The sequence below is a fragment of the Heterodontus francisci genome, chromosome 14 (assembly GCF_036365525.1).
Source record: "Heterodontus francisci isolate sHetFra1 chromosome 14, sHetFra1.hap1, whole genome shotgun sequence".
Lineage (NCBI taxonomy): Eukaryota > Metazoa > Chordata > Chondrichthyes > Heterodontiformes > Heterodontidae > Heterodontus > Heterodontus francisci.
The window spans coordinates 105316416-105338678 of record NC_090384.1 but is presented as its reverse complement, the minus strand read 5'-3'; the positions used below and the strand labels follow the sequence as shown (position 1 = coordinate 105338678).

Here is a 22263-nt window from a genome sequence, read left to right as displayed (position 1 = left end):
CCCCCTCGGCTGGAATACTGCCAGCATTTCACTCTCAACACTAAACTGGAATCAACAGGCCATTCTCTGGAACCACTTGGTGGTCAAGCATTGGCCAAACTGTTAGGCCCATTACCTGTGCACCCATTGAAATTTGGGACCCTAGCAGGGAGTCAGTTTGCATATGAACAGGAAGAGGCCATTCAGTCCCTCAAGCCTGTTCCACCATTCAATCAGATCATGGCTGATCTACACCTCAACTCCATTTACCCATCTTTGCTCCATATCCTTCAAGATCCTTACCCAAAAAAAACCTATCAACCTCAGTCTAGAAAGCTTCAACTGAGCCCCAGCATCCACAGGCTTTGTGTGAGAAAGTGCTTATTGATTTCACCCCTGAACAAGCCAACTCTACTTTTAACATTACATTCTGGATTCCCCCACCAAAAGGAAATCATTTCTCTCTATCCATCCTATCAAATATATCATGTTAAACATCTCAATCAGATCGCTGCTCAGCCTTCTAAACTCAAGCCGAGTCTATGAAACCCCTTTAGCCCCAGTATCATTCTGGTGAATCTGTGCTGCACCCTCTCCAAGACCAATCTCTCCTTCCTGAGGTGTGGAGTCCAGAACTGAACACAGTTACTCCAAATAGTTGTCTAGCCAGAGCTTTGTGTAACTGTAGCATAACTTCACTCCTTTGTATTCCAGCCACCTTGAAATAAAGGCCAATATTCCATTAGTCTTTTTGCCGATTTTTTTTTTTGTACCTGTCCTGTACACTGGATGGTAAAAGTTAATTCCTGCTCTGAGGAGGTTAGAGCTTGTTCATCTTCTCAATGTTATCTTTCCCAAACAGACTCCGGGAAGACGGAGAAGGAGATTGCTGAGGAGAAGCAGACCCTGACTGAAATGTTGGACGTGATCGAACAGAGAGACAAACTGGTGGTGCTGCTGGAAGATCAGAGACTCCAGGAAAAGGAAGAAGATCGAGATTTAGAAAGCTGGGTGCTGGCCAAGGGCTACAAATTCAACTGGTCCTGAATGACATGGCTTTCAAACCCAACAGTACCTCAGTGGTTTATAAATGGACAATATGTACCGAATCCCTCACTGGAAGTTGAGTACACACTGATAGGTGGAGGGTATCATTTTTATCTAAGCCGCCTGGTGGGAAACTGATGGGATGGGATCTGCTACCCGTTCGGGAACCTGCCCCATTTTTCTCTCCTGTAGAGTGAAAATAATTGGTTTTGTAAATTACCAGTTAGGCCTCAGCTGGAGTATTGCATGCAATTCTGGGTGTCACACTTTATGAAGGATGTGAAGACTTCAGAGGGGGTGCAGGGGAGATTTACTAGAATTGTACTGAGGATGAAGGAATTCAATTATGTGGAGAGACTGGAGAAGCTGGGATTGTTCTCCTTAGAGCGGAGAACATTAAGAGGAGATTTAATAGAGGTGTTCAGGGCTTTTTGATAGGCCAAACAAGGAAAAACTGTTTCCACTGCCAGAGAACACAGATTTAAGATAATTAGTAAAAGAACTGGCAGTTGGCAAGGGGTCAATGAGAAGAATTTTCTTTTACTTCTTTTACAGAGTGAACTGTTGTGATCTGGAATCTGCTGCCTGACAGGGCGGTGGAAGCAGATTTAATAGTAACTTTCAAAAGGGATTTGGATAAATACTTGAAAAGGAAAAATATTTCCAGGGCTATGGGGAAAGAGTAGGGGGAGAGAGAGGCAAATTGGATCACTCTCTCAAAGGGCTATCAAGCATGATGGGCTGAATGGTCTCCTTATGTGCTGCATGATTTTATGATGTCAACGGGGTTAGGTTAAAATTTACCTCATTAACTAATGTCTACCTGAATGAATTACTCATCATTTCAGAATGAACCTACTGAGAATCTCTTTGTTCATTAATTAGCAAGGCTCCTTGGGGTAATGTTCTCATGTACAAAGGTTTTGTGCAATAATTTATATTGGGTTATTATTTTTGAGCATCTTCCTTGATTGCAGTCCAATGGTTCAGCAATTGAAGCTCAGTGGAGAGAGCTCACTGTTAAACTTCTATCCAATTGCAACTTGCTGACCTTAAGTTGTGATTAATAAAGTAGCCTGCATGTTTTGTTCCAGGCTATGAGACTTTCGATAGGAATTGTGGTTCAAAGAATTTCAGATTTTTTTTTGACACTAAACAGTACATGCACTGAATGTCGATTGTAGTAGATGATCGCAGTCTCAATGGCTTAGAGTGTAATATCCTGTTCTCTTTCAGCGCTGATGTGTATTAACCTAGGAAACAAAAATAATGCTTTAGCTATTATTAAAGGGGAGGTGCATCCTACTGAATTGTCTGACAATCTTATTATAAAGTATTTAAAGCACAAAAACAGGCCATTTGGTCCAACCAGTTTGTACCTTTGTTTATGCTCCACACGAGCCTCCTCCTACCTCTCTTTATCTCACCCTATCACCATTTCATTCTATTCCTTTTTCCCTTTTGTGTTTATCCAGCTTCCCCTTAAATGTATCGATACTATTCACCTCAACCACTCCCTGTGGCAACGAGTTCCACATTCTAACTACTCTCAGGTTTGTCCTGAATTCCTTATCGGAGCGTCATTCTATAATTATGTCCTTTTTTTTGATGGTAGCTCAATTATTGGCCCTGATTGTAAAGTAGTTTAATATTATGTACCATCTTATTAACGGGGAGGTCAGAAAACCTACAGGGGACACACTACCAAAAGGCACCAGGTGCAGCAGGTTCATTTTTCATACAACGTCTAGCAGTAAATTTAAAAGTAGTTTTTCCACACAATAAAATTTGTACAGTGAAGCATGATGTTTGTTAAAGCTTCTGTGGAACACTGTGTACAACCTGTGTTCATCAGCTCACTTAAACATTGCTTTTTATTGTCTGTAATTAGTTAACTGCAGTCCACCGGAAAGACAGAAATCAAATGAATCACCTCTAATGTTGAGTGAGTTCTGGCACGTCAACCTCAAATGTAAACATCAGTTTCATTCAGCTGGTATCTGAATGTTTATTAAGGTTGTCCACTGTGGTGCTAACTTAGAACATTGTGAGTTCAAGTCCCATTCCTGAGACTTGAGCCCATAATCCAGGCTGACACTCCAGTACAGTACTGAGGGAGTGCTGCATTGACAGAGGTGCTGACTTTCAGGTGAGATATTAAACTGAGGCCCTGTCTGCCCCCTCAGGTGGATGTAAAAGATCCCACGGCCACCATTTCAAAGAAAAGCAGGGCAGTTTTCCCCTGGTGCCTTGACCAACATTTATCCCTCAACCAACATCACTAAAAAAGATAATCTGGTCCTTTTCACATGGCTGTTTGTGGGAGCTTGCTGTGCACAAATTAGCAGCTGCATTTCCTACATTACAGCAGTGTTCTATTTCATTGGCTGTAAAGCACTTTGGGACATCGTGAGGTTAGAAAAGTCGCTATAGAAATGCAAGTCTCTTTCTTTCTATTCAACTATCAACTTATCTATCTCCAGCTATCTTCTTTCCTTCCTATCTATCTATTTCCTTCTTTCTTTCTTTTCTGAATCCCTATCAGCTGGAGCTAAATGCCTGAAATATTTCCACAGTCAGGTGCCTCCTGCTGTGACAAGCTGCAGCCTTGGTCAGGTGATGCTGGTGCCTTGTAGGTGATGTCCTGCCCACTCTGGCTGACTGCAGTGCACCATTGCATCACTGGAGGTAAATACCCATTACCAAGATAACCTCAGGCACTGAGCTGTCAGTGCAAATCCCATGGCGATTGCCGCCTGCAAATTATGGTCTCCAAAGATCACTTGAGGATCTCCCAATCCAATTAAAACTAAGCCCAAAACTGAATGGTAAAATAACTAAGAGGTTTCTCAGTAGACTGTTTGCTGTGGTTTTTGGGGTCACTGTATACACACATACCGACTGCCTGTGATCAACGGACAGTGTTTCACTCTGTCATAATAGTCATGGTTAATGGTCCAATTCCACTCCCACTCCCATCTGAGGCCAGAGATCAAAGTAGGCCACGTGCTGAAGAAAACAAAGATGCTGCTTGGAAGTAATGTCAAGGAAATCAGTCTATCGGCCTGTACTATGGAGTTGTCATAGTGATCCTCTTCTTCTCCAGAGATGTGAGCAGGCTGACACTCCCAATGCAGCACTGAGGGAGTGCTGCACTGTCAGAGGTGCCATCCTTCCGTTGAGACATTAAGCAAAGGTCCCGTTTGCCCTCTCAGGTGGGCGTAAAAGATCCCACCGTCACTCTTTAGACAAAGAGCAGTGAAGTTCTCCCTGGTGTCCTGGCCTCAACCAACATCACAAAAACAGATTATCTGGTCATTATCACAGTGCTGTTTGTGGGATCTTTCTGTGTGCAATTTGGCTTCTGTGTTTTCTTTCAGAGGGGTGTGCAACTTTGGAACTCTCTGCCTCAGAATGTGGTGGAGGCGGGGTCATTGAATATTTTTAAGGCGGAGGTGGACAGATTCTTGTTAGGCAAGGTGGGAGTGTGGAATTCGAGACACAAGCAGATCAGCCATGATCTTATTGAATAGCACAGCAGGCTCGATGGGCTGAATGGCCTACTTCTGCTCCTAATTCGTATGGTCGTATTCGCATTACAACAGTGACTACACTTCAAAAGTACTTCATTTACTGTTCACTGTTTTGGGATGACTGGAAGTTGTGAATGACATAATATAAATACAATTTGGTTCTTTTTATTCTTTTCACGTTCTCGTTGTCCTTCCCAGCCCAGCTTAATGCCCCAATCCCGATCAACTCTTGCTCTCTGCCCTACTCCTGCTTTGACTCCTGCTGGGTACTCCAATCTCTCTCATTTCTGGTCCATATCCCAGTATCTCTCTAGATCCCAATCCACATCCCAGTTCCTCCTGAGATTCCTGTCCAGACCCTTCTCTCCTCACTTGACCAGGTTTGCTGTGATGTGTTTCAAAAGACAGGCTTAGGTTGGTGTCAGCCTTGTGGCTCAGTGGGTAGCATTTTTGCCTCTGTGTTAGATATTATGAGTTCAAGTCCCACTCCAGAGACCTCAGCACAATGCAGGCTAATACACCAATGCTGTATTGAGGGAGTGCTGCACTGTTGGAAGTGCTGCCTTTTAGATGAGATGTAAAACTGGGCCCCTATCTGCCCTCTCAGATGCATGTAATCTGATGGCACTATTTTGAGTTATCCCTGGTGTCCTGGACAAATATTTATCCCTCAACCAATATTACTAAATAAAATCTGGTCATTATCAATTGCTGTTTATGGGAGCTTGCTGTGCACAAATTCAGGGCGGCACAGTGGCGCAGTGGTTAGCACCTCAGCCTCACAGCTCCAGCGACCCGGGTTCAATTCTGGGTACTGCCTGTGTGGAGTTTGCAAGTTCTCCCTGTGTCTGCGTGGGTTTCCTCCGGGTGCTCCGGTTTCCTCCCAAATGCCAAAGACTTGCAGGTTGATAGGTAAATTGGCCATTATAAATTGCCCCTAGTATAGGTAGGTGGTAGGGAAATATAGGGACAGGTGGGGATGTGGTATATGGAATTAGTATAGGGTTAGTATAAATGGGTGGTTGATGGGCGGCACAGACTCGGTGGGCTGAAGGGCCTGTTTCAGTGCTGTATCTCTAAACTAAACTAATTAGCTGCTGGTGTTTCCTACACTAAAACGGTGGTTCCATTTCAAAAGCTGTAAAGCACTTTGGGATATCCTGCGGTTGTGAAAGGTGCTATCGAAATGTAAATCTTTCTTTCAAAGACAGTCAATGAAGTGCGTTAGAAGTGTAGTCACTGAATTGTTTTATTTGTTCATGGGATGTGGGCATCGCTGGCTAGGCCAGCATTTATTGCCCATCCCTAATTGCCCTTGAGAAGGTGGTCATGACCTGTCTTCTTGAACCGCTGCAGTCCATGTGGGGTAGGTACACCCACAGTGCTGTTAGGAAGGGAGTTCCAGGATTCTGACCCAGAGACAAGAAGGAACGGTGATATAGTTCCAAGTCAGGATGGTGTGTGACTTGGAGGGGAACTTGTAAGTAGTGATGTTCCCATACATCTGCTTCCCTTGTCCTTCTAGGTGGTAGAGGTCATGGGTTTGGAAGGTGCTGTCGAAGGAGCCTTGGTTCGTTGCTGCAGTGCATCTTGTAGATGGTACACACTGCTGCCACTGTGCGTCGGTGGTGGAGGGAGTGAATGTTTTTGGATGGGGTGCCAATCAAGTGACAATCATCTCATCCAAAAGACAGCACCTCCAACAGTGCTTTGTCCTGGATGGTGTTGAGCTTCCTGAGTGTTGTTGGAGCTGCACCCATCCAGGCAAGTGGAGAGTATTCCATCACACTCCTGACTTGTGCCTTGTAGATGGTGGACAGGCATTGGGGAGTCAGGAGGTGAGTTACTCACCGCAGAATTCCCAGTCTCTGACCTGCTGTTGTAGCCACTGTATTTATATGGCTACTCCAGTTCTGTTTCTGGTCACTGGTAACCCCAGGATGTGGATACTAGGGGATTCAGCGATGGTAATGCCATTGAATGTCAAGGGGAGCTGGTTGGATTCTCTCTTGTTTGAGATGGTCATTGGCTGGCACTTGTCTGACGCGAATATAACTTATCAACCCAAGCCTGAATGTTGTCCAGGTCTTGTTGCATATGGACATGGGCTGTCAGTATCTGAGGAGTCGCGAATGGTACTGAACATTGTGCAATCATCAGCAGACATCCCCACTTCTGACCTTATGATGGAGGGAAGGTCATTGATGAAGCAGCTGAAGATGTTTGGGCCTCGGACACTACCCTGAGGAACTCCTGCAGTGACGTCTTGGGACTGAGTGATTGACCTCCAACAACAACAACCATCTTCCTTTGTGCTAGGTATGACTCCAACCAGTGGAGATTTTTCCCCTGATAACTATTGACTCCAGTTTTGCTAGGGCTCCTTGAGGCCATATTCGGCCAAATGCTGCCTTGATGTCAAGGGCAGTCACTCTCACCTCACCGCTGGTGTTCAGCTCTTCAGTCCATGTTTGGACCAAGGCTGTAATGAGGTCAGGAGTGAGTGGCCCTGGCGGAATCTGAATTGAGTGTTAAGTGAGCAGGTTATTGTTGAGTAAGTGCCACTTGATGGCACTGTTGACGACACCCTCCATCACTTTGCTGATGATCGGGAGTAGACTGATTGGCCGGGTTGGATTTGTCCTGGTTTTTGTGTACAGGACATACCTGGGCAATTTTCCACATTGCCGGGGAGATGCCAGTGCTGCAGCTGTACTGGAACAGCTTGGCTAGGGGCACAGCCCATAGCCTTTGCAGTATCCAGTGCCTTCAGTCGTTTCTTGATATCACGTGGAGAATCAGATCGGCTGTCAAGACTGACATCTGTGATGCTGGGGTCCTCGTACAGGAAAAGTGGCATCCAATTTGCGCACAGGAAGCTCCAACAAAGATCAATGCGATAAATGACCAGATAAAAGGTTTATAGTGATGTTGGTTGAGGGATAAACATTGACCCCAGGGCAATGTAAGTTATCATTCAGCAACAGTACTGCAATTTCCGAAAAGTACTTTCCAAATACTCAGTCGTCACCAATGACAACCCATTTCACATCGATTTAAAAACCTGACGTATGTTGATGCCTATCACATTTTAATGAAAAAAACATTAGACACTGCTGTGTTGTTTTGATGTAGGGGGTTTGTGATTCAGTCTGATCAACAATTTGGTTTCACAAGTCTCTGGGGGTGGGAATTGAACCAAATTGTAATTCTGTAAATGGAGAAAATGTGATTTTTTGTGATTATTATTTGTATTTTTTTTTGTTTGGGACTAGCCTAAGTAGAGGTTGTATTGCTGGGATCTGGGTTAGTGTTGGAGCAGAGATTCAGTGGGAGTGGAAGGGGAGAGAGAGAGAGAGAGACACACACACAGTCCCAATCCCGGGGCGGTGTAGCAGTTTCTCACTGCCTCATAAGACTGGAATTCGGGACTCATAGGGAATTCCGTTTCCGTCCTGTTTTTCTCAGCTTAAGGTGTACACTTCAGTCTGCAAACCTTTCCCCGATCCGGAGCAGGACAAGGAAAGGTGACAATGGCAAGCTCACCCCAGAAATCCCCATCTACTCCCAAATCACCGGTCCCGAAATCTCCAGCCTCCAGGAAAGAGGACTCCTTCCTGGGCAAACTCGGAGGAACTTTAGCCAGAAGGAAAAAGGCCAAAGAAGGTAAATTTTAATAATTTCTTGCGTTTTTAAAAAATCGCTGATTAACATCGTGAAAAGGAAAAAGTTGCAAGTTTGCTTTTTAAAAAAAAAAGTTTGCAAAAGTTTCGAAAAGTTTGCAAAATTCAACTGATAAAATGTTCAACTTTGTATCGCTTTGTGGTAAATGTCAAAAGTTTCTAGACGGTGCAATGGTAATGCTTCAATCCTTTATAAGTACTTTATTGCTTTTTAAAAAGCCCAAGAAAGTGGATTTTTGTTTTGTAGAGTTCACAGTTAAGGTCTGGCTGGGTGTAGTCTTGTGGAATGTTTTCCGGTTCAGACTCATTCGGTTGGTAATAGAAGTTCTCCCGCGGTTAAACTCGAAACTTTTTCTCTGCATATTGCGAGTTGGTTGCACTGTAACTGATCAAAAACAAAGTTAAGGCTGCAAATCATGCGGGGAGGTGTTCATCTGCTGTGAAATAGGGCAGGTATGCAGGACATTTTTTTAAAAAGGCAGCAAATTCCTGTCTGAAGGAGTCATGCCGATATTTAAGGCTCAGTGAGGGACTAATCGTGGAGTTATTGTGTATTTTTTTAAAAAAACAACCCTGGAGCAAAATAATTTCTATTGACAACATTTAAAGTCTGTTGTTCATTGTAACTGAAGGCATAAATTGGATGTTATTTGAAATCTTGATTTATCAGCATTTTTTTGGGAGGGGGGGATTTAAAATCCTTGCAGTAGTGATGGAACAGGAGGAGGCTGCATCCCCTCCAGACTGTCATTCGATTAGATCACGGCTGATCTGGGGTGAGGTGAAGTGGGGGAGGAGGAGGCTCATGTGGAACATAAACACCAGCATGGACTAGTTGGGCCGAATGGCCTGTTTCTTTGCTGTACACTCAATGTAATACTTCAATCCTATTAACCCACCTTGGCTTCCTGTCTCTTAATCAGTGAGTTTCCTTGAGCTCAGGTCTTCAGTACATTTGACACTGTACTGAATTAGGAGTGCTCCTTAAGCACTTAAGGAGTGCTTCTTAAGGGCACATGAAATAGGAGCAGGAGTAGACCACATGGCCCATTGAGCCTGCTCCACCATTCAATACCATCATGGCTGGTCTTAGGATTCAGTTCCACTTTCCCACCCACTCGCCATATCCCTTGATTCCCCGAGAGAACAAAAATCTATCTCAGCCTTAAATATAATCAATGATGGAGCATCCACAACTCTCTGGGGTAGAGAATTCCAAAGATTCACGACCCATTGAGTCAAGTAATTTCTCCTCATCTCAGTCCTGAATGATGACCCCTTATTCTAAGACTATGCCCCCGTGTTTTCGATTCCCCAACCAGCAGAAACAATCTCAGTGTCTATCCTATCCAGCCCCTTCAGAAACTTGTATGTTTCAATGAGATCGCCTCTCATTCTCACCAATACTTTAGGAGTTGTGTTACTGCCACTGAAGTTCTGCTGAACCTTTATATATCATTGGTTAGGCCCCAGCTTGGAGTAATGTATCCAGTTTTGGCAACTACACTAGGAACGATGTCAAGGCCTTGGAGAGGGCGCAGAGGGGATTTGCCAGAACGGTACCAGGAGGTTATTGTGGAGAGACTGGAGAAGTTGAGAGCAGAGAAGGTTAACAGGAAATGTAATGGAAGTCTTCAAAATTAGGAGGGGTTTTGATGGAGTAGACCAGGAGAAACTGGTTTCCAGGAAGGAGGGTCAGTAACCAGAGGGCACAGATTTAAGATAACTGTCAAAAACAAAGCAGATGGGAAATTATTTTGTAACACAGTGAGTTGTTGTGATCTGGAATGCGCTGCCTGAAAGGGCAGTGGAAGCAGATTCAATAGTAACTTTCAAAAGGGACTTGGATAAACATTCGAAGGGATAAGTTGGCAGGCTCTGGAGAAAGAGCAGGGGAGTGGGGTTAATTGGATAGCTCTTTCAGACAGCCAGCACAGGTACAATGGGATCCTGCTGGTTCATTAATTCTCAATCTCAAATACTTTAGTATTTGAGGGAGATGGGTCCCTATTACCGATTTAAATCCTGGTCTTGTTGGAGATTTATGTTTGATGTTAGTTTAAAGGCTGAGTTTTGCTGGTGTGAGGAGAGGAAAGGTTCCAGTTCTAGACTAGAATATGTTTGTCTCGGCTGGGTACTGTAGGATTTTCATCCATTCAGGTTTGGACCAGTCAGTTGCCTGTTTGAAATAACTAACGTGGACCAAATGCCAAAAGTCTGCTGCTTAAAATAGACAAACATTTTGCTTATTCGTTTATTGTATAGGTGTCAGCCGTAACTCAATGGGTAGAGCTCACGTCTTTGTGCCAGAATGTCATTAAAATTCCACTCCGACGAGTTGAGCGCAAAATCTAGGCAGGCACTCCCTGTGCAGTACTGAGGGAGTGCCACACTGTCGGAGGGTCAGTACTGAGGGAGCGCCGCAAGGTCGGAGGAGTTGTACTGAGGGAGTATCTCCCTGTCGGAGGGGCAGTACTAATTTCCCCTCCTTCTCACTGCGCCCCCATTTCTCCTGAAAACTCAGAAATAGAATAAATGTTTGAAATTTATGAGAGAGGAGGAGGTGTTTTCCGCAAAGATGGTTGTGATGTTGTGAAAAGCACCACTGGAATTTGTGATTGAAGCAGAGTCCATGTCAATATTTAATAAGTGGTGGATGAAGGAAAGTGGGATATAGGGATGTGGGGTGGGGTGGGTGGGTAAGGGGGAGGAACATCAGATTTGGATTACTGCTTGAAACAGTGTAAATTAGCAAGCGTGTTTGACACCTCCGATGTCCCCCAAGGTACTGTCCTCAGGCCCCCCCCCCCCGCCCCCCATTTCTCATCTGCATGCTGACCCCCTAGCGACATCATCCGAAAGCACAGTGTTAGTTTTCACCTGTACGCAGACAACATCCAGCTCTACCTCATCACCACCTCTTTTGGTTCTTCCACTGTTGCTAAATTATCAGCCTGCTTATCCTACATACAGTACTGGATGAGCAGAAATTTCCTCCAATTAAATATTGGGAAGACTGAAGCCATTGTTTTCGGTTCCCTCTCCAAACTCCATTCCCTAGCTATCGACTCCATCCCTCTCCCTGACAACAGTTTGCAATTAAACTAGTCCATTTGCAACCTTGGTGTCACATTTGACCCCGAGATGAGCTTCTGACCTCGTATTCATGCCATCATTAAAACCACCTCCGTAACATCACCTGACATCACCCCTGTCTCAGCTCATCTGCGGCTGAAACCCTCATTCATGCCTTTGTTACCTCTCAATATGACTATTCCAATGCACTCCTGGCTGGACTCCAATATTCTACCTTCTGTAAACTTGAGGTCATTCAAATTCTACTGCCCATGACTTAACTCGCACCAAGTCCTGTTCCCCGAGCATCCCTGTGTTCACTGACCTGTGTTGGCTCCTGGTTAAGCAACATCTTGATTTTAAAATTCTAACCCTTATTTTCAAATCCCTCCATGGCCTCACACCTCCCTATCTCTGTAATCTCCTCCAGCCCCACAATCCCCTGAGATATCTGCACTTCTCTGATTCTAGCCTCGTGCATTCCTGATTTTAATTGCTGTACCATTAGTGGTTGTGCCTTCAGTTGCCTAAGCCCCAAGTTCTGCAATACCCTCCCTACACCTCTCTGTTTTCCACCTCACTTTCCTCCTTTAAGACACTCTTTAAAACCTACCTCTTTGACCAAGTTTTTGCTCATCTGACCTAATATCTCCTTATGTGTTCAGTGTCATATTTTGTTTTATAACGCTCCCATGAAGTGACTTTTATTACGTTTTATTATGTTAAAGACACTATATAAATATAAGTTGTTTGTTATGTAACTAGTAGGGTATATAAAAGAGAGCCAGTCGATGTAGTGTACTTGGATTTCCAAAAGGCATTCAATAAGGTGCCACACGAAAGGGTAATACGCAAGATTGGGGTTAATATAGATGGAGGATTGATTAATGGTCAGGAAAAAAGATACAGAGAGGCTGCACAGATATAAATTTAGGTTGCGTGAGTGGGCAACAAGGTGGCAGATGGAATATAATATGGGGTAGTGTGAGGTTATTCACTTTGGTAGTAAGAATAGAAAAGGAAATTTTTAAAAGTTGTGAAACTTGTAAATGTTGATGTTCAGAGAGACTTGGGTGTACTCGTACAAGGAACACAAAGTTAGAATACAGCAAGCAATTAGGAAGGCAAATGACGTTGGGCTTTATTGCAAGGGGATTGGAGTACAAGAATAAGGAAGTTACGCTACAATTGTACAGGGCTTTGTTGAGACCATGCCTGGAGTACTGTGCGCAGTTTTAGTCTCCATCTCCAAGGAAGATATACTTGTGTCGGAGGAGGTATGTTGAAGGGTCACCAGATTTGTCCCAGGGATGACACGGGTTGGAACCTGATGAGCGTATTTTTTTTTTTTTAAATTGCCTAAAAAAAAAAACTATTGGAGCGTCAAGACAAAAATTCAGCATTTCTAAACCAAATACATGGCAAATTGCCAAGTGTCTCTGGTAGAATGCATAATTTGCATATATAATAAATCTAATACACATATTTATCAATAGAAAAAAATCAAAACTAAAATGAACCTAACTCACTTTTTGATTTTTTTTATCAGTATCTGCATGTTCTGGTTTTATGTGTCAATTTGCGTGAATTATCTATAAGCATGTTCGAAAAGAAAATGTAAAAATGGTGAATCATATTAATTTATTGGAAAAACAGCATGTTTCCACTTTGAATAAAAAAGTAATGAATTTACATATAAAACTGAATGCTTCTTGTCTTTGCTTTTGTAATAGATCGTGTAATAAATGGATTTTTTGAACTAAAATTTTGTCAGTAAAGTCATCTTTAAAACAAACTTTAAACCTAAGATGTGCAGAATTAAGACAATTTTTTTCGGCTATTGATTCTCTGATTTTTTTTTTAAAGCTTTTAATAGCACATTCAGAATAATTGTCATCTCAGCTATATTAGAAACAATAATGGTCACAACCATGAAACCTGTTCCTCAGACCAAAGGCGTTATCTAGAACCATGGTGTAACTGTCCCACTTGAACAGGTTTATTTAGAGCACAATTGGGTTTTTTGTTAAAATAATCATTTGAAACCTTTAGCCACACAGTAAAACATGGCTCTTGCATCTTCAGCAAGTGAGACAAATTCCCAGTGTGTGATATTTTATTGACTTAATTTTTTTAGGCTTTTTTTCATGATAATGCCATCCAACTGGGTAAGAATTAGAGCTGCAAATGAGATGTTCAAGAGCAGCATTCCGCTCAGGAGCCAGTTGCCACCCCTGTTTGATGATGAGAGGCTGAGTAACTTGGGTCTATACTCTCTGGCGTTTAGAAGAATAAAAGGTGATCTGATTGAAACGTACAAGATTACAAAGGGGCTTGACAGTGAGGCCATTTGGCCCATCCAGTCCAAGCCAGCTCTTCACAGAGCAATCCAGTCAGCCTCGCTCGATCCCAGTAGCCCTGCAGATCTATTTTCTTCAAGTGCCCATCCAATTTCCTTTTGAAGTCATTGATTGCCTCCACTTCCACCACCCTCGTGGGCAGCGAGTTCCAGGTCATTACAACCCACTGCGTAAAAAAATCTCTTCCTCATATTCCCCCTGCATCTCTTGCCCAAAATCTTCAATCTGTGTCCCCTAGTCCTTGTACCATCAGGTAATGGGAACAGTTTTTCCTTGTCTAACTTATCTAAACCTGTCATAAAAATGTATGCCTCCAATAAATCTCTCCTCAATCTCCTTTGCTCCAGTCAGAACAAACTCTGTTTTTCCAAACTATCCTTGTAACTAAAATCCCCCATCCCTGGAATCAGTCTGGTAAATCTCCTCTGCACCCTCTCGAGGGCCCTCACATCCTTCCTAAAGTGTGGTGACCAGAACTGGACGCAATAGGAGTCACTGTTTAAAAATAAGGGGGTCGCCCATTTAAGACAGAAATGAGGAGAAATGTTTTCTCTGAGGGTTGAGAGTCTTTGGAACTCTATTCCTCAAAAGGTGGTGGAAGCAGAGTCTTTGTATATTTTTAAGGCAGATATAGATAGATTCTTGATAAGCAAGGGGGTGAAAGGTTATCGGTGGGAGGCGGGAAAGCGGAATTGAGGTTACAATCAGATCAGCCATGATCTTATTGAATGGTGGAGCAGGCTCGAGGGGCCGAGTGGTCTACTCCTGCTCCTAATTCGTATGTATGTAATACTCCAGTTGGGGCCTAACCAGAGCTTTATAAAGATTCAGCATAACTTCCCTGCTTTTGTACTCGATGCCTTTATTTATGAAGCCCAAGATCCCATATGCTTTACCAACCACTCTTACAATATGTTCTACCACCTTCGAAGATCGATGTACATGCACTCCCAAGTCCCTCTCTCCCTGCCCACTCTTTAGAACTATGCCATTAAGTATACATTAGCTCACCCTATTCCTTCTGCTAAAATGCATCACATCACACTTCTTGTCTATATCAAATTCCATCTGCTACTTGTCTGCCCATTCTGCTAGCCTATCTATTTCCTGTTGCAGGTGGTTCATATCACCCTCACTATTTGTCACTCCTTAGAGAGAGGTTTCCTAATGGAAGAGGTTTGTCTCTGTGGATATCAGGAAGTTATAGCCTATGAACAATGAAAGAGTTTAGTACGAGCTGGGTGATGATCACATATCATGAATTAGTCATCACTGTAAGGCGTGTATATTCTATTTTCATGTTCTTGGAAATTACTGACTAAGATGAGGAAATGTGCATCTATGGTTGGTCATTTTTATATCAATCAATGTCTTGTCAGCTCCTCATGCTGCTTAGCCCTAGGAAAGGGGAACATCACTAACTTAAATCATAGGAATTGCTAACAAATTTTCTGGCTGCTATCACATTGCTGTTTGTGGGATCTTGCTGTGAGCAAATTGGCTGCTACGTTTCCCATATTACAATTGTGACAATATTTCATATTGTACCTCCTTGGTTGTAAAGCGCTTTGGGACATTCTGAGGTTCAAGTCTTTAACAACATAAGAAATAGGAACAGGAGGAGGCCATTTGGCTCATTGAGCCTGCCCCACCATTCAATATGATCATGGATGAACTTCTACCTCAACTCCACTTTCCAACATTATCTCCATATCCCTATCAGTCTATCAATCTCAACCTTGAATATACTCAACAACTGAGCATCTGCAGCTTCCTAGGGTAGAGAATTGCAAAGATTCACAACTCACTGTGTGAAGAAATTTCTTCTCATCTCAGTCCTAAATGCCAACCCCTTGTCCTGAAACTATGACTCCTACAACTAATGTCGTGTGAGGGAAAAGTTTATAATGGGATGTCTAGTTTGACTGTCCAATCAGTGGTCTCCTGAGATGCTGAGTGGAGAAATGAGGTGCCTCCTGCATCAGATCTTCATGGGCAGGTTGATGTGATGTGTTCCATGGTTTGAGACTCATGGTCACAATTGCACTTCGGGTCGTCCCTCACCTTCCACTTATGGAGAAGGTGGCAGTATTTTCCATGCCCTTTGTGGATTGGGTTGAGAGCCGTCCACTGTCTTCGAGGGAGGTTGAAGTCAGGGATCACTACTGTTGGGTCAATGATGAGGTGTTGGGTTTTTTTTTAATGCTGCATTTGTCCCAGGATTCGATCCATCTGGATCGTGGGTTGATACCAGCTGTGAGATTAGTAGCTGCTGTTTCCCAGAAAGGCTGATGCGATTTAAATGCTTTCTTGGTGGGTTTTACAAGTTAATAGGGAAGTTGGTGTTGCTCAAGACGTTTTCCATCTCATGGAGCACGATTGCATTAGGGAAAATGGCAGGCAGGGCAATGTGGGACAGCACCAGGAGTCACTCAGTTGGAGTGGAGTTAAGCTGCACTGACACTGTCCTTATGGTGGCGTATAGCTACACATCCACAATCTTTGTGTGGCGGCTGCAGGGCCATGAGGCAGAGTAGTATTCTACAGCAGAGTAGATTAGGGCCATTGTTGCAGTGTGAATTGTTCAGGTTGTGCTCCCCATGACCCTCGAGCAGGTTTTTATGTTTTGGCCGGTTTTGATGAGGGGGCGATTGGTGAGAGTCCTGTCCAGGCTGACACCCTGGTATTTTAGGTGAGGGTCATGGGTAAGTTGCCTTCCATAGTCAGAAACATTTGAGTTCTTTCCCAGTGGTTATTGTTTAGGTGAAACTCTGGATTAGGGCGGAGGTGGCAGGTCCGGGTTGCTGGTGAATGCTATGACCACTAGTTGTAGTCTCTCCAGCTAGAGCAAACGGCATCTCAGCATCAACCCTGTCAAGCTTCTCATGAATTTGTAATTTCAATGAAATCACCTCTTATTTTTCTAAACTCCAGAAAATATAGGTCCATTCTACACAATCTCTCTTCATAGGAGAACAAACTCAGCACAGTACTCCAGGTGTGAACTCATCATAGCCCTATATAATTGCAGTATGAGTTTCTTGCTCTTGCAATAAAGGCGAAGATACCATTTGCTTTCCTAGTTGCTTGCTGTACCTGCAAGTTAACTTTCTGTGCTTTGTTTACAAGGACCCCCAAATTCCTTTGAATTCCAACATTTACTAGTCTCTCACCTTTGGGAAAAAATATTCTGCTTTTCTGTTCTTTCTACCAAAGTTCCTACCTTACACTTCCTCACAGTATCCTCCCATCTGCCACCTTCTTGTTCAATCACTTAGCCTGTCTAGATCCATTTTCAACTTCTTTGCATCCTCCTCACAGCTTACTTTCGCACCTAGCTTCGTATTGTCCATACGCCGATACGACCGTACGAATTAGGAGCAGAAGTAGGCCATTCGACTGCTCGAGCCTACTCCGCCATTCAATAAGATCACGGCTGATCTCCTTGTGTCTCCACAATCCCATCTACCCCTGATAACCTTTGATTCCCCTGCCTAACAAGAATCTATCCACCCCCACCTGCACCCACTTCTGAGGCAGAGAGTTCCAAAGTTGCACAACCCTCAGAGAGAAAAAAATTCTCCGCATCTCTGTCCTAAAAGGGTGAACTCCTAATTTTAAAATAGTGCCCCCTCGTTCTGGACTCACCCACAGGAGGAAACATCCTTTCCACATCCACCTTGTCAAGACCGTTCAGGATTTTATAAACTTCAGTCAAGTCTCCCCTCACTCTTCTAAACACCAGTGAAAACAAGCCCAGTCTGTCCAACCTTTCCTCATAAGACAACCTACTCATTCCAGGTATCAATCTAGTAAACCTCCTCTGAACCACCTCCGACGCATTCACATCCTTCCTTAAATAAGGAGACCAAAACTACACACGGTATTGGAGATGTGGTCTTACCAATGCCCTGTATAACTGAAGCATAACATCCTTACCTTTATTTTCAATTCCTCTCGTAATAAAGGATAGCATTCCATTAGCCTTCTTTATTACTTGCTGTACCTGCATACTAACTTTTTGTGACTCCTGTACTCGAAGAACACCTCGATCCCTCTGCACTTCAGAATTTTGCAGTCATTCCCTGTTTAAGAAATACTCTGCTTTTTTATTCTTCCTGCCAAAGTGAACAACACATTTTCCCACATTATACCCCATCTGCCAGATTTTTTCCCATTCACTCAACCTATCTATATCAGTCTGCAACCTCCTTATGTCTCTTCACAACATACTTTCCTACCTATCTTTGTGTCATCTGCAAATTTAGCTACCATGTCATTGCTCCCCTCATCTCAGTCATTGATATAAATTGTAAAAGTTGAGGCCCCAGCTCAGAATCCCTGCGGCACTCCACTGACTACATCTTGCTGATCAGAAAAAGACCCTTTTCTGCCAGCCAGCCAATCTTCTGTCCATGCTAATATGTTACCCCCTACACCATGAGTTCCTACTTTGCGCAATAACCTTTTATGTGACACCTTGTCAAATGCCTTCTGGAAATCCAAGTACAGTACGTTAACGGGCTCCCCTTTATCCACAGTGCATGTTACTCCTCTAAGAAGGCCAATAAATTGGTTAAACATGATTTCCCTTCACAAAACCATGCTGACTATTCCCGATTAACTTGCATTTTTCTAAGTGCCCAGTTACAGCCTCCTTAATGATTGATTTTAACACCTTCCCCACGACAGACGTCAAACTAACAGGGCTATAGTTACCTGTTATCTGCCTTCCCCCCTTCTTGAATAGAGGGGTTATATTTGCTACTTTCCAGTCTGATGGAACCTTTCCAGAATCTAGCAAATTTTGAAAAATTAACACCAATGCATCTACCTCATCAGCCACCTCTTTCAAGACCCTGGGATGAAGCCCATCAGGACCCGGGGACTTGTGAGCCCGCAGTTCCATCAGTTTGGTCACTACCGCTTCCCTGGTGATTGTAATTTCACCAAGTTCATTTCTTCCTTCCACCTCCCGATTTACAGCAAGCTTAGAAACATTGCTCTTGGTCCCAGCATCTAAGTCATCAATATAGATTGTAAATTATTGAGATCCCAGCACAGACACTTGTGGCAATCCACTAGTTACAATTTGCCATTGTGAAAATGACCTGTTTATTCCTACTCTGTTTTCCATCTGTTGACCAATCCTCAATCCATGCTAACATATTACCCCACAATCCCATGAGCCCTAGCCTATCTTTTTCTATTTATCCAATTCCCTTTCTGAAAGTTACTATTGAATCTGCTTCCAGTGCCCTTTCAGGCAGCGCGTTCCAGATCACAACAACTTGTAGCATTAAAAAAACTCATCATTGCTCCCCTGATTCTTTTATCTTAAATCTGTGTCATCTGGTGATTAACTGCCCTGCCAGTGGAGGAAACAGATCCTCCCTATCTACTCGAAAGAAACTCCTCCTAACTTTGAATGCCTCTATAAGGTCTCTCCTTAACCTTCTCTACTCTAAGGAGAACAGCCCCAGTCTCTCCACATTAACAGAAGTCCTTCATCCCTGCTGCCACTCTGGTAAATCTCCTCTGCACCCTTCCAAAGGCCTTGACATCCTTCCTAAGTTGTGGTGGCCAGACCTGGACAGCATTCAGGCTCAGGTTGGTGTTATGACCAGGTGAGCAAGGTGTCTAGGGGTCCCTTTTAACCTTCACCTGGGTCTTATTGTAACAGGATTTAATTTTAAAGACACCGTGTTTTGAGCTCCCCCTTGGTGAATCCTTGTTCACCGCTTTCCAATTATAAGGCAAAGAAATGATCACAAACTGGCTTTCTTGGGTTTAAAGAAGAAAAGTGAAATTTATTAAAACTTAAACTCTAACTTGGTTAACGCCTACAGATACATGCCGTGCCCCACGCTAGCATGCATATGTGATACGCACATGCAAATAGATACAGCAAAGAGCAGAAGAAAAATAGTGGAGTGGTTTGAGGCAATCTCTGAAGAGTTTTTGTTACTGTGCTTCGAGCTCGCTGTTGTCCTTGCTTGTAGATAGATCTTGCTTTTCGTTGGGGCCCAGTATTCTTCTTAAACCTTGATCACTGTAGGAGACGTCTCTTTCTCAGGGTTCATATGTTTTCAGTGTATTCCAAAGCTGGTGAGAATGATGAGAGCAGACAGGAGAGGTTCTTTTCAATTCAGGTACAAACAGCTTTGAGTTCAAATTCTCTGTGGCCAATTTAAAAGTGCCCTAGTTGGCCAACAGGTGGTCATGTGACTGACTGGTTTGACCAGGTCTCTTCTGTGTATTGGGAGCATCTTGGCAGTTAACCTGAAATGCTAGCTTCTCCACCTTCAATTTCTGGTAATCAAAAGTCCATTGTGGATTTAATGTGTCAGGGCATGGTATTTTGTTCCTTTTTAAGCACCGTCTCTAAATATGCAAATGTCTTCACAGTCAAGAGTCTGGTGTTTTTTTTAAATTCTTTATTCCAATAACAGTTCAATATCAATGTTCATGTGAAATTAATGTGCTTCATTCTTGCCGGGGAGGGGGGGAGGGGCCCTGCATGACACTGTTATTGGCATGCAATATTTGTGCCACACAAGTACCAGACAATGACCATCTCCAACAAGAAGAGTCTTACCACCTCCCCTTGAGATTCAAAGGCACTATCATCGTTGATTTCTCCACCATCAACATCCTGGACTGGAATCTTAATGGGACCAGCCATATAAATTGTTACGGTTAAGTGAGGGGGGGGCGGAGGGTTGAAGGGCTTCCGTCTTTTCCCTCTCCTTGTTTGACCACAACAGGTTTAATTCTTTCTTAAAGTGAATGTACTAGCCAATTCAGTAGACGTTTGGTTCTTGTTATAATCATAGCAAGTCAGTAATCAATCAGACAGGTTTTCTTGCGTTAACAAAGAAAGAGGTTAATTTTATTGTACCTAAAATGAACTGATAAAACAATAAACAATGCACCAACTTTCACACTCACACACACTGAAAATTTACACGCACACACACAAATAGGTTACAGAGTGGGGAAAGGTAGATTGGTTGAGTTAAAAAAAAAATTTTTTTTTGAAGTATACAGTCTGTGTCGTTTGGTGATTCAGCTGGCTTCTAGCTGAATTCGGTGGTCCTGAGGCATTTAGTTTGAAGAGGTAGATGCCTAGTTTGGCGGGTCTCTTGGAGATAGCAATGCGGATGATTTCCTCCAACGGGGTTTCTGATTGCAGCCTGAGTATGCAAAGATGGTCAGTCAACAAGCAGGATTTGAAAGCTTTGAAGCTGGTTTGGAGAGAGAGAGAGGGACCCCCACTTAGGTCTGCATGTGTCAGAGTCCAGGTCCGACTCCTCTGCTGCAGAGAAAACACCAGCTTAAAACCACAGATGGGGAGGGGGCCTGTCACATGAGAGTCACTCAGTCATTCAAACATAGCAGTCAGCAGTATTTTTTCTTCTTGCTGAAAGAACAGGTAGTTCCTTTGAACTTCCTTGGTCTTGGTTCTTATGGGGGACTCAGCAGACATTTCGACCCACTCCTCACAAGCATTGAAATGCAGGATATAGTGTTGCAAATTAGGTAACCAACCTAAGTTTTTTTTTTTTCCTTTTTAAATTAAAAAAATATATATAAATTCAGATCTCCAGTCAGTGGAATAAAGACAATTATCAGGTCAGAGGCTGAGTATTCTGCAGCAAATAATTCCCTCCTGACTCTCCAAAGCCTCTACCCACAAGGCACAAGTCAGGAATGTCATGGAATATTCTGCACTTGCCTGAGTGGGTGCAACTCCAACAACACTCAAGAACCTCGACACCATCCAGGACAAAGTAGCCTGCTTGATTGGCCCCTTCAACAGTCACTCCCTCTGCCATGGGTGCACAGTGTGTACCATCTACAAGTGCACTGCAGCAATGCAGTAATTCTTAGCATTCTTAGCATGCTGTGGATTATTTAGCAAATGTTGTCCAATCGTGGAATCACATCTAATATTGGACACTGCGTTTTGAGTTTTGCGAGCACTGGCTGGTTGGGTATGCCTAAGAATTACGCTGACAACCAATTTAAGATTGTCAATCAGGCTCGCAGTGTGGCGCATTTGCGTGTACTGGAAGCTACATGTATTAATACACAGGGCCCTGTTCTTTGCAGACAGAAGGAATATGTATAAATAGCCTGCCTGTCTCAGCTGAACAAAATAAATGACAGCCATTCGCTGGTTTATTCCTCAGGACAATGCCTTGACCAATCAGAGTGAAGCTGCCTGTTTTAAATTTCACACAAAGCTTGGCAGGTAACTGTCAGTCACTGTAAACTGGTGCATTCTCCATGGCAACGCCTCTACCAATCAGAGTTCACTTGCCAACCAATCAGCACTCTCTTCTCGTACAGTATAAATTGTTGCTTTCCCTTACATTGGTTATTCTTGCGGATTGTCCTGATGAGTGCAAGACGAAAAGGTTCGACAACATCTCTATTTTCAGCAATACTCAAGTAGTGAAGTCTTGCTTCAATTGTATATAACCTTGATTAGACCGCAGCTGGAGAACTGTGTGCAGTTTTGGTCCCCTTATCTTAGGAAGGATATTATTGTCATAGAGGGTGTGCAACAAAGGTTCACCA

General features: G+C 43.3%; 2 protein-coding genes across 9 annotated transcripts in view; both read left to right on the top strand.

Moving 5' to 3' along the window:
• Window positions 1-2470, top strand: part of LOC137377198 (F-actin-monooxygenase mical2-like) — a 324020-nt gene extending 321550 nt beyond the window's left edge. For 6 of the 8 annotated variants that reach the window (XM_068046680.1, XM_068046684.1, XM_068046686.1 and 3 more), the window contains exon 30: window positions 842-2466. In XM_068046680.1, coding sequence (XP_067902781.1) covers window positions 842-1026 — 185 coding nt within the window. In that variant the 3' untranslated portion in view covers window positions 1027-2466. Of the gene's footprint in view, window positions 1-841 lie in introns of all 8 variants that reach the window. The other 2 variants (XM_068046689.1, XM_068046687.1) reach the window with 2 other exon arrangements.
• A 5188-nt stretch (window positions 2471-7658) lies between these two features.
• Window positions 7659-22263, top strand: part of parvaa (parvin, alpha a) — a 116334-nt gene continuing 101729 nt past the window's right edge. Inside the window, exon 1 of the mRNA XM_068046678.1 lies at window positions 7659-8225. Coding sequence (XP_067902779.1) covers window positions 8093-8225 — 133 coding nt within the window. The 5' untranslated portion in view covers window positions 7659-8092. The remainder of the gene's footprint in view (window positions 8226-22263) is intronic.